The 12,840-nt window shown below is 41.5% G+C and overlaps 1 protein-coding gene across 1 annotated transcript in view; it reads right to left on the reverse strand.

Moving 5' to 3' along the window:
* Positions 1–9,473: 9,473 nt before the first annotated feature.
* Positions 9,474–12,840, reverse strand: part of LOC135504464 (N-terminal EF-hand calcium-binding protein 1-like) — a 38,401-nt gene continuing 35,034 nt past the window's right edge. The window contains exons 10-13 of the mRNA XM_064923083.1: positions 12,514–12,626; positions 12,093–12,170; positions 11,569–11,660; positions 9,474–11,331 (exon numbers count right to left, since the gene is read on the reverse strand). Of these exons, the coding sequence (XP_064779155.1) occupies positions 11,303–11,331; positions 11,569–11,660; positions 12,093–12,170; positions 12,514–12,626 (312 nt within the window). The 3' untranslated portion in view covers positions 9,474–11,302. The remainder of the gene's footprint in view (positions 11,332–11,568; positions 11,661–12,092; positions 12,171–12,513; positions 12,627–12,840) is intronic.

The raw sequence follows: 12,840 nt of genomic DNA on the forward strand, positions 1-12,840 counted from the left end.
CTTGCATTTCTATCGCACTGACAAAGCAGACTCGTGAGAACCAAGCTCCGTCCCAAGGAACATCTTAGCCACAAATGGTAACGCACAAGCCGGGTAACTGCGAACCAACGCAGGGCACTTTCTGCCATGTGTCCGGGGACTTTCCCCTAGGCGAGAATGGAGAAACATCGTTCTCAGCGAGTAGCCTAGTCAACAAGCCTTCTGAATGCCCGTATGTTGACGAGCGACTAAGATATTTATAAAGGTTGAAGTAGTAACACAGGTTTAACTAACGGTGTATAACTATCGAAGTATAATTTTTAGGGGCATAGGGTCCCCTTTTGCAAAATTGATCATTCATTGCAAAGACTTACTTACAAATAATATTGTAAGTGTTGTAATACTAAAATTACTTCCTAAATCCAGACAAAAATTCTAAAAGGATCATGGGTAAATTTAAAGAGACAGCGCCTATAGGAAAATGAACAGTCGTCTTTAAACTAACGTATTAAGTCAATTTCTCAACACCTTTTTGATGATTGTTACTCAAGCAACAATCACCTCATTTGTTTTGATTCAAGTTAATTAATTTTTCGGAGTATTATGATTAATTGATTATAATTAGAGTTTGTTCAAACCCCAATTGCAATGCTCCCATGCCTTGATCTTGTTTTCCATATGGAATTACACGCTGCCCCTCATCCTCCCTCCCTCCTCCACATCTAATCTCAATCCCACAGTACCTCCTTATTGTCTTTCACTGCCTCTTTTCAACCTCTGGTTTTCCTTTCCCCCATCCTATATCTGGTCTTCCATCCTCCTCCTCTTGGGGGGTTATGGTAATAAAGCACGGGGTAACTTGATCCATGTTTCCCAGTGTCTGTACAGTCATATCTGACGATCATAATAACTGTATTTTCTCCTGCCATTAACTCGGTCAGAAAAATTAATTAAAAGAGAGACTGGCAACTCCATTATACAGAGGATATTTAATATTTTCATAAATCTCACACACACACACACACACACACACACACACACACACACACACACACACACACACACACACACACACACACACACCACCACCACCATCACCACCACCAGTGGATGCTCTTCAGAGGAGGAAGAGGAGGACCATCGTCCTCAGTGAATTTCAAACAGTGAATCTTTTTAAAAGTTATAATGGTTCTCACCCCCTTCCATAGACTTACATAGTCATTTTGACAACTTCTGGAGGATGTCCTCCAACCTATCAGAGATCTTGCAGCATGAACTGACATGTTGTCCACCCAATCAAAGGATCAGAGAATGAATATAGAACTGAAAGCACACACTACAGCTAGTTAGCACTGCAGTGCATAAAATGTGTTGAGTAGTTGACTCAGAGAAAGACAATAGTTGAACAGTTTTGAACAAGTGTATTTATTTAAAAATGAAGGAGAAGCAAGAGAGGGAGAGAAAGAGAGCGATATTTAGTTGTATTTTTTTAAACTTTCACTTAGCTAGCGAATGCTGCTAGCTAGTTTAGCCTACTCAAACACCCAGCTCAAACAGAGAGGGATGATATGTTAGCTAGCTGGCTATGGCTATCCAACACTGGATTTTTTCCAAGTCAAGGAAAGCTTTTGGTTTTATTAATTTATTGCCACCGGGGCCTGCTGGTGTAACTGCTAAACTGCTTGCTAACTGTACACTGTACTGCATGATTGTAGCAGGTTTACTAATGTGTTAGTTCTATTAGCTATGTTGACTGATGTTAGCTAATATGGTGACAGCTATGTAGGCTGTGTGTAGTGGTTATGATATGAAGGTTTGGCTTGGAAAGGTTTTTTCGCCTGGTCACAGACAGCTGAAGTGTTGTGCACTGAAGCAAAGGGAAAAGGTGAGAGGAGGAGTGCGTAGATGTGAGAAGGAATTAACTAGAGAAGTGATCATGCTGTTTGTATGTGGCTGCTATGAAAGTGAACTGTGTTTGTGTGTGATCAGGGGTGTGTTCATTCCACCGATTCTGTTGAAAAACGTTTCTTGAACAGAATTAAGGGAATTAACTGGAATGATATATTGTCCTATATTGATGTGGAAGCTGATAGTCAGGTTTTTCTATCCAAAATCCAGACTACAATAAATGGCTTCATAAAGAAAATCAAATCCAAACCTGGCTAAAAGAGCACTCTTCCTTGGCTAAATGGAGAAATCTGGAAACTGATAAAAGAACGAGATCATGCTCTAAAAACAGCCCTAAAGTCCAAATTAGATCATGCCAGACGTAGGTTTACCATGTTGAGAAATAAAGTGATGAAAGAAATCAGACAGGCCAAGGCAAACCTTTTTATTGACATAGTTGGTGAAGGAAAGGGAAATTCTATATTGATCTGGGAGAATCTAAAAAAGAGGGAAAGACCATAGTAACACCGCAAAAAGACTAGAAATCATGGTGAATGACAATCTTACACAGGATGCAGTCGAAATAGCAATAGCCTTCAATTACTACTTTATTGACTCTGACACAGAACCCCTCCACTGGTTTCTTGGGCTCAGGGCTAGTGAATGACACTCAACCTGTCTTCATCATAAGGGAGGTTTCTGAGTAAGAGGTGAACAAGATGATTAGCCCACTAAAGAACATTAAATCAAATCAAATCAAATCAAAAATCAAATTTTATTTGTCACATACACATGGTTAGCAGATGTTAATGCGAGTGTAGCGAAATGCTTGTGCTTCTAGTTCCGACAATGCAGTAATAACCAACAAGTAATCTAACTAACAATTCCTAAACTACTGTCTTATACACAGTGTAAGGGGATAAAGAATATGTACATAAGGATATATGAATGAGTGATGGTGCAGAGCAGCATAGGCAAGATACAGTAGATGGTATCGAGTACAGTATATACATATGAGATGAGTATGTAAACAAAGTGGCATAGTTAAAGTGGCTAGTGATACATGTATTACATAAGGATGCAGTCGATGATATAGAGTACAGTATATACGTATGCATATGAGATGAATAATGTAGGGTAAGTAACATTATATAAGGTAGCATTGTTTAAAGTGGCTAGTGATATATTTACATCATTTCCCATCAATTCCCATTATTAAAGTGGCTGGAGTTGAGTCAGTGTCAGTGTGTTGGCAGCAGCCACTCAATGTTAGTGGTGGCTGTTTAACAGTCTGATGGCCTTGAGATAGAAGCTGTTTTTCAGTCTCTCGGTCCCAGCTTTGATGCACCTGTACTGACCTCGCCTTCTGGATGATAGCGGGGTGAACAGGCAGTGGCTCGGGTGGTTGATGTCCTTGATGATCTTTATGGCCTTCCTGTAACATCGGGTGGTGTAGGTGTCCTGGAGGGCAGGTAGTTTGTCCCCGGTGATGCGTTGTGCAGACCTCACTACCCTCTGGAGAGCCTTACGGTTGAGGGCGGAGCAGTTGCCGTACCAGGCGGTGATACAGCCCGCCAGGATGCTCTCGATTGTGCATCTGTAGAAGTTTGTGAGTGCTTTTGGTGACAAGCCGAATTTCTTCAGCCTCCTGAGGTTGAAGAGGCGCTGCTGCACCTTCTTCACGATGCTGTCTGTGTGAGTGGACCAATTCAGTTTGTCTGTGATGTGTATGCCGAGGAACTTAAAACTTGCTACTCTCTCCACTACTGTTCCATCGATGTGGATAGTAGGGTGTTCCCTCTGCTGTTTCCTGAAGTCCACAATCATCTCCTTAGTTTTGTTGACGTTGAGTGTGAGGTTATTTTCCTGACACCACACTCCGAGGGCCCTCACCTCCTCCCTGTAAGCCGTCTCGTCGTTGTTGGTAATCAAGCCTAACACTGTTGTGTCATCCGCAAACTTGATGATTGAGTTGGAGGCGTGCGTGGCCACGCAGTCGTGGGTGAACAGGGAGTACAGGAGAGGGCTCAGAACGCACCCTTGTGGGGCCCCAGTGTTGAGGATCAGCGGGGAGGAGATGTTGTTACCTACCCTCACCACCTGGGGGCGGCCCGTCAGGAAGTCCAGTACCCAGTTGCACAGGGCGGGGTCGAGACCCAGGGTCTCGAGCTTGATGACGAGCTTGGAGGGTACTATGGTGTTGAATGCCGAGCTGTAGTCGATGAACAGCATTCTTACATAGGTATTCCTCTTGTCCAGATGGGTTAGGGCAGTGTGCAGTGTGGTTGAGATTGCATCGTCTGTGGACCTATTTGAGCGGTAAGCAAATTGGAGTGGGTCTAGGGTGTCAGGTAGGGTGGAGGTGATATGGTCCTTGACTAGTCTCTCAAAGCACTTCATGATGACGGAAGTGAGTGCTACGGGGCGGTAGTCGTTTAGCTCAGTTACCTTAGCTTTCTTGGGAACAGGAACGATGGTGGCCCTCTTGAAGCAAGTGGGAACAGCAGACTGGTATAGGGATTGATTGAATATGTCCGTAAACACACCAGCCAGCTGGTCTGCGCATGCTCTGAGGGCCCGGCTGGGGATGCCGTCTGGGCCTGCAGCCTTGCGAGGGTTAACACGTTTAAATGTTTTACTCACCTCGGCTGCAGTGAAGGTGAGACTGCATTTTTCCGTTGCAGGCAGTGTCAGTGGCACTGTATTGTCCTCAAAGCGGGCAAAAAAAGTTATTTAGTCTGCCTGGGAGCAAGACATCCTGGTCCGTGACTGGGCTGGATTTCTTCCTGTAGTCCGTGATTGACTGTAGACCCTGCCACATGCCTCTTGTGTCTGAGCCGTTGAATTGGGATTCTACTTTGTCTCTGTACTGACGCTTAGCTTGTTTGATAGCCTTACGGAGGGAATAGCTGCATTGTTTGTATTCAGTCATGTTACCAGACACCTTGCCCTGATTGAAAGCAGTGGTTCGCGCTTTCAGTTTCACGCGAATGCTGCCATCAATCCAAGGTTTCTGGTTAGGGAATGTTTTAATCGTTGCTATGGGAACGACATCTTCAACGCACGTTCTAATGAACTCGCACACCGAATCAGCGTATACGTCAATGTTGTTATTTGATGCAATACGAAACATGTCCCAGTCCACGTGATGGAAGCAGTCTTGGAGTGTGGAGTCAGCTTGGTCGGACCAGCGTTGGACAGACCTCAGCGTGGGAGCTTCTTTTTTTAGCTTTTGTCTGTAGGCAGGTATCAGCAAAATGGAGTCGTGGTCAGCTTTTCCGAAAGGGGGCGGGGCAGGGCCTTATATGCGTCGCGGAAGTTAGAGTAACAGTGATCCAAGGTTTTTCCGCCCCTGGTTGCGCAATCGATATGCTGATAAAATTTAGGGAGTCTTGTTTTCAGATTAGCCATGTTAAAATCCCCAACAACGATGAATGCAGCCTCCGGATAAATGGTTTCCAGTTTGCAAAGAGTTAAATAAAGTTCGTTCAGAGCCATCGATGTGTCTGCTTGGGGGGGGATATATACGGCTGTGATTATAATCGAAGAGAATTCTCTTGGTAGATAATGCGGTCTACATTTGATTGTGAGGAATTCTAAATCAGGTGAACAGAAGGATTTGAGTTCCTGTATGTTTCTTTCATCGCACCATGCCTCGTTAGCCATAAGGCATACACCCCCACCCCTCTTCTTACCAGAAAGGTGTTTGTTTCTGTCGGCGCGATGCGTGGAGAAACCCGTTGGCTGCACCTCTTCGGATAGCGTCTCTCCAGTGAGCCATGTTTCCGTGAAGCACAGAACGTTACAGTCTCTGATGTCCCTCTGGAATGCTACCCTTGCTCGGATTTCATCAACCTTGTTGTCAAGAGACTGGACATTGGCAAGAAGAATGCTAGGAAGTGGGGCACGATGTGCCCGTCTCCGTAGTCTGACCAGAAGACCGCCACGTTTCCCTCTTTTTCGGAGTAGTTTTTTTGGGTCGCTGCATGCGATCCATTCCGTTGTCCTGTTTGTAAGGCAGAACACAGGATCCGCGTCGCGAAAAACATATTCTTGGTCGTACTGATGGTGAGTTGACGCTGATCTTATATACAGTAGTTCTTCTCGGCTGTATGTAATGAAACCTAAGATGACCTGGGATACTAATGTAAGAAATAACACGTAAAAAAACAAAAAACTGCATAGTTTCCTAGGAACGCGAAGCGAGGCTGCCATCTCTTTCGGCGCCGGAAGTAAGATTAAAGCATTAAAGCTGGACTCTACTTTTCCTAAAAACTAGGGGGTGTTTCCAAGGGTATGTGGGTGTTTTGTTTCCAAGGGTATGGGGGGTGTTTCTAAGGGTATGGAAGTCGGACATAATAACAGGGGGGGGGGGGGGGCATTGCTGGGGCTGTGTTTCTGGACCTAAGGAAGGCTTTTGATACTGTTAGCCATGAGGTTCTCATCACAAAATTGTCCAAGTTCAACTTTTCCCCCAATGCCTTGAGATGGATGAAATCATACCTTGAAGGCAGAACTCAGTGTGTCAGAGTGAGAAATGAGCTGTCGCCCACTCTTAGCTATGATGTGGGTGTGCCCCAAGGGTCAATACTGGGGACCCTCCTGTTCAACCTGTACATTAATGATCTGCCTTCTGTCTGTACTTGGTCTGAAGTTCAAATGTATGCAGATGATACAGTGATATATGTGCATGCTTTGAGCAAACAACAAGCTGCATCAGAAATCAATACTGTAATGGTCTAGGTTACAAAGTGGTTCAGTGACTCATGTTTGCATCTCAATGTGAAAAAAAGTGTCTGCATGTTCTTCACAAGGAGAGCAACTGATGCTACTGAGCAAGATGTATATGTGTCAGGGGAGAAGCTGATTTTAAGTACCTTGGCATCGTACTTGATTCCAACCTCTCTTTTAAAAAGCAGGTGAAAAGGGTAAATCAAATAACCAAATTTAACCCAGCTAATTTCCAATTTATACGAAATTGTTTGACTACAGAGGTAGCAAAACTGTATTTCAAATCTATGATACTCCCTCGCTTAACATACTGCTTGACTAGTTGGGCCTAAGCTTGTTGTACAGCATTAAAACCCATTCAGTCTGTCTACAAACAGACTCTCAAAGTGGTTGATAGGAAGCCCAATAGCCATCATCACTGTTACATCCTCAGGAAGCATGAGCTCTTGAGTAGGAAAATTATTGTGTGATACACCGACACGTGTCTTGTATTCAAGATCCTAAATGGCCTGGCTCCCCCTCCACTCAGTACTTTTGTTAAACAGAAAACCCAAACATATAGCAGCAGATCCACAAGGTCTGCCATGAGAGGTGACTGTATAGTTCCCTTAAGGAAAAGCATCTTTAGTCAATCTGCTTTCTCTGTGAGAGCTTCACATGTTTGGAATACACTGCCATCAGACACACATACTGTAACTGCACACTCTCACAAAAAACATGAAAACATGGCTAAAGGCCAATCAGATTTGTGAACATAATCCCTAGTTGTGTATTGCCACTTTCCATGTTGTCTGTAGCTTGTGAGGTTTGGAAACATTTTGTTGCTTTTATATATTTTGTCTTGTTGCTTTTTGTCCTATATTGCTCTGTCTGCATTCTACGTCTTGCTTGTTCTATGTTGCTCTGCGTGTGCTCACTGCTCAATGACTGTCTGTATTGTTATTGTAATTGTTTTTAATAACCTGCCCAGGGACTGCGGTTGAAAATTAGCTGGCTGGCTAAAACCAGCACTTTTACTGAAACGTTAATTAATGTGCACTGTGGCTGTCAAAAAATAAAAAATAAACTCAAACACAAACTCAAGTAAACGGAACGAAACGGGGATAAACATACCTGAATTCGTCCAATAGAATCCTCTCATTTGAAATTTTGGACTAATAATTACATCCTAGATCAGCTAGATCACGTGTCAAACTCATTCCACAGAGGGCCGAGTGTCTACAGGTTTACGCTCCACCCTTGTACTTGATTGATGAATTAAGGTCACTAATTAGTCATTTAATTTGCAAATAAATTCATTAAAAATCCTACAATGTGATTTTCTGGATTTTTTTTCTCATTTTGTCTGTCTCCTTAGTATGAGCTCCAAATAAGTGGCTAAGTACTGTCCCTGACAAATCCTTCCTCCGTAGTTTTCCAGATTTCAGCTGTTTTGTGGCTTATCCAGTAGGGAACCAGGAGGATTGTGCCCCTTCTGTTTATGTTGATGCATCTCATCTTCCCAGATCTCTCTCTCTCTTTCTCTCTCTCACACACGCAATAATCACCTTATTATAGTTATGGGCATACTGTGAATAGCCTATGAAACTAGCAGCTTGTGTGTTCCTTACATTGGCTGATATAGAAAACTTGTCAGATAAGATAGTAGAGGGATAGGATTAGGGACAGAGGAAGGATTTACTGTATCTCAGTGGATGACTGCTGCTGCTGCTGTATCAGACTGTTGTTCTGCCTCTGCCCGCCTCTGCTATCTTGAATTTCCACTGGTTCTGTCATAGTGGAATGATTCATTTTTATCTTTGATACGAAACATAAGAGAACCCATCAATCCTACAAGTATTGGATAACTTGAGTCTTTTCTAATGCTTTGGACAAACAGATTAACATATTGTAAATTATTTTTGTCTGTGGTGGAAAATTGCTGTTATATTGTTTATCCAGCCATTTAACTAAAGTCATATAATGTACTAATGAGACTTGCTCCCTCTGCCAGAAAACGTCCCCTTTGTCTACGTGACCGATTCATGGTTCTGGATTTATAGCCAAACTGATGCTGAACTAAGATGTGAGAGACGAGCAAGACAAATGGTTTCATTTGTCACTAACTGTTTTTTTGACCAATCAGATCTGATATTTTGCCAATAATTGGTCAAAATATCAGAATTGGGCTCCCTAACAGGCTTAAACATCAGTAGAAATCCAGAAGCATGGAACCAAGTCCACTAACTGCTCCGTATTCAACTCAGAGCTCTTAAAATCAAAGTCTGCAGCTGCTTATACTATAGACCTATTATTAGCTTTATAGTATATACGTTTTTATTTTCAAAAAGCTATTTTAAATAGGATTCTGAGACAGCTGGAGGTAAAGCACCATTTCTGAAACCTCTCAGATTAGTTACTGAGGAATTGATCTGTTGTTGAGGAATAATGGTATGTACAGGGTTTAATGCACCTCTTGTTGTCATACTTCAGTCCTCCAGACAGGGATATAGGGCTCAGTACTGCGGAGGTTCAGTGTTATAGCTCAATTTAAATGTAAAGATCATTTTGAATTGAGCCCACATATGCAGCGTTTACTGCATATGAAGGCATCTCCGCGAACACGGGAGCATTATCTTTACATTTCAATCACACTATAGCACAAAACATCCACAATATGGATTGAGTTGAGCCCATAATGTAAACCATCACTGTATGCTAAACAAATCAATGAGGTCAAATACTGGTTTTCACCTCATGACATATTTGATATCATGTCATAATATGACAAATTATTATAAATTCTAGTTAGAGTTGTCTGTGAATTGCACCATATACCCATAGCACTGTACATGCACTGAGCTGTATTGGTGTGAATCAATAATGATGTGAAATGGTCAAGTCATTAGCTTTAATTCATGCCAACAAAAAAAAACATAGCATCCACATAATTATTGTAACATTGATTTCAAATGTTGGATGACTGAAGAACAACTACAGTACAGAATAGCAGGGACATATTCATTCATCCTCAATTGGACATGACTAATTCATCCCCATTTGACATGATCAACACTCAAATCACAAAATATCTACTAATAATCATTAACAATATATGAATTACCTTCAGTTTCATTAAGATTCTCAGACTTGTATTCTATCCATAAGTGATTACTCTCATACTAACAGAAATAAACTATTCAAAAAATACAATGTGGGTTTGTTTTGTTCTGCACACATAATGTTGGTTGCATATTTTTTTTTCACCACAGAAAACAAATACTCCCATAAACAAATAATCCCATAAATAATGCTGGATAATAATGTTGATGGCATTAATTTGTTTAAGCTGAGGGATAGCAGTGCAGGTTCAGCCCTTGGAATTGATATTTCAATAATATTAAAGATTTAATATAGCATATTAAAGATCCACTCCAAATGTTTCAACATTTCCCGTTGAAAAACAATATCCCACATATGAACACATTAATGTAGACACACGTAAGGGTCGAAAAATATGTTTTGAGCAAAATAGTGTTTTTCAGATACATGTGCAAACTTCATTAAGTAGGCCATTCAAGGAGTTGGTCTTATGGCGCCTTCTGATGTCATCGGCCTGCCCCCTTGCTTACGGGAACAATAGAGGAGCAATAGAGAACAAAAGAAGAAAGCCCGCCCCCACACCACTTGTACCATGTAATGAGGATATCTGGACCGCCTATTGAGATGTGCCTTTGTTGAGTAAATCAGGTGATACACGAGATGAATGGGAAACTGGAGTGCGACATTAAATATGATTACATTATTAATATTACAAATGTGGTAAAGTGACTGAAAACCTACCATGTTATCCGTCCACATACTTATCCATCCATATCCATAGCATCGGAAAAAATATAGCTCCATTCACAACTAAAGTGCATGAGTGACATACAGTAACTATTAATACGATATCCAAGTCAGGGTTGGGTGTGAACCAACCGATCTGTGACAACATTATATTTAAGAAGCACATTGGAAATCACTGTAGTGGTACTTTGTTATTTTACCTTTTTTTATGAGCTCGGGTTCAACATTGCACAATACAACAGGTAGAACAATTGGACACTGGTAAACTCTACCTCTGTAGTTAGTAATCTGCTGTTATTTTAGTAGGAATGTGAGTACTGAATGACCATATTGAATGATCAATATGTATACACATTTGAGGTAACTAACAAAGTACATCATGGTATGTTAAAGCAATGTGGTATCAATTAGCTTACTAGTAAACAATGTCTATTTCGAAGCTAGTAACAAAGTAGCATTGGGAAATCGTTCAAATTCATGCAAATAGTTTTGTTCTTGTACATCTATTTCTACATCTAAACTCATACAAGACATGTCAATGTATCGAAAGATGCACAGCAAAAAAATACTTATTATAATGATATGGATTTCAATAACACAATAGTTATTGCAATATTTCAAAACGCTTTCTCTCTAACGCATTATGTTTTTGGACTGATTTAACTGAACAGGCATAGTTAAGTCGTGCATAAGTTCATCTCAAATTATGACAATACAGCAAACACACAGCATATTGTCTCGGAAATAGTCATTAGTATGCTGCGGTAAACAAAGGAAGCAAAGCATATCAGTAGAAACAGTCAAATGTAAGAATAAAACACTTTCTCCTCCTCTTATTGTTTTGAATATCACGGTTTCAATGGGAACTTTACTTCTGTCAGTTGTTATTCATAATCCACCAAGATGCTGAAAAAAACAAATTAACAAAATAAATAGACTGATCGTTTACATATGAGCATCATATTTCGAGTCTATTGACAACAATATAATGTAAGAACATCAAAAAACGGTATGCATTACCACATCCTCTCCAGTGGGTTTGAGTCTTTGTCCCTCTGAGCTCCCAGAGGCATTCCTTATCTCTCCTTTCACCCATCCCTACCTCATCCACTCCCAAAAATCCATCCCCCATATGATACTTACCTGGGAGGAGCATGGTGGCAACCATTTCAGGGTCCTCCAGTACGTCAATGATACAGCGCTGGAATGTCTTGCTGATGGGGGACTGCAGGTAACTGTAGGAGGAAGGGGTGGAGAGCAGGGACAGAGGAAGCAATGGGTGGCCCTGGACTGTCAGTGCTTTGTCATACCGTCAATAAGGCTTTGTAGAATGTCTTTAAGCCCAACAGCATTGCAACATCCCATCTTAATCAAGGCATTTTGTAGGAAAACTAAATTTGGAAGAATTCTGAATGGCTATATCTGGGTGCAAATCCATTTTCATTCAGTCAATTCATTTGAAACTGTTGGGACTACACTCTTAGAAAAAAGGGTTTCTTCGGCTGTCCCCATAGGAGAACCCTTTTTGGTTCCAGGTAGAACCCTCTGTGGAAAGGGTTCTACATTGAACCCAGAACCAAAATGGTTCTTCCTAGAACTAAAAAGGGTTAATCAAAGGGTTCTTCTATGGGGACAGCCAAAATAAACCTTTTTTTCTATTTATGTACCTCATCCAGGAGAGACGGTCTTGCCAGAACTCGTACATGATGAAGCAGGATCTCTCTGGAAGAGTCTGGACAGACACACTGTGGGATAAGGAAGTCACAAGTATATTTCTAATGAAATTGGCATTTTGATGACAAACATTTGTAGTTCCCTGTAGTAGTGCCATAGTTCCTTGTAGTAGGGTCTGTACTCTTTATCACAAAAGTCTGAACTATTGTCACCTATTTGACAGTATTCCAAAACAATAGTTATGATGGAAAGAAAGTCCCTTTTTAGTATTGAAATACAGCCAAAGTGTGTTCACAAAAACCAGAGTAGCTACAGGATTAGGGTGATTAGCCAGGAAAAGCGGCTACATTCACAATTGGTAAAATCCTAATTGAAAACAATGGGCAATGTATTCAATGTAGAAGAGAGACCTACTGCAGATTGTTAGTCTGGCAGGCTGTGGCTTCTGTGTAGATCTTCAGAGCCTGCTGGAACTCCTCTGCGTCTTTGTCCTTCACAGACATCTGTCTCTGCACCAGCAGGATGTTCTGTTGAGAAGGAAAGAGGGGAAAATGGTTCAGGCCAGTGGCATCTGGGTTATGTTCATTGGGCACCAGACATAAGAAAACCTGGTCTGGTCCAATAAGACACTCGTTCTCTGTTGTATGCTCTAATAACAACGATCCTCTACTACTGTAAGTAATAGAGGGACATCGGTAAGAGAAAAGCAGCCAACACTGGGGATCTGGAGGACCACAGTAG

The sequence above is a fragment of the Oncorhynchus masou genome, chromosome 18, assembly GCF_036934945.1.
Source record: "Oncorhynchus masou masou isolate Uvic2021 chromosome 18, UVic_Omas_1.1, whole genome shotgun sequence".
NCBI classification, from domain to species: Eukaryota; Metazoa; Chordata; class Actinopteri; order Salmoniformes; family Salmonidae; genus Oncorhynchus; species Oncorhynchus masou.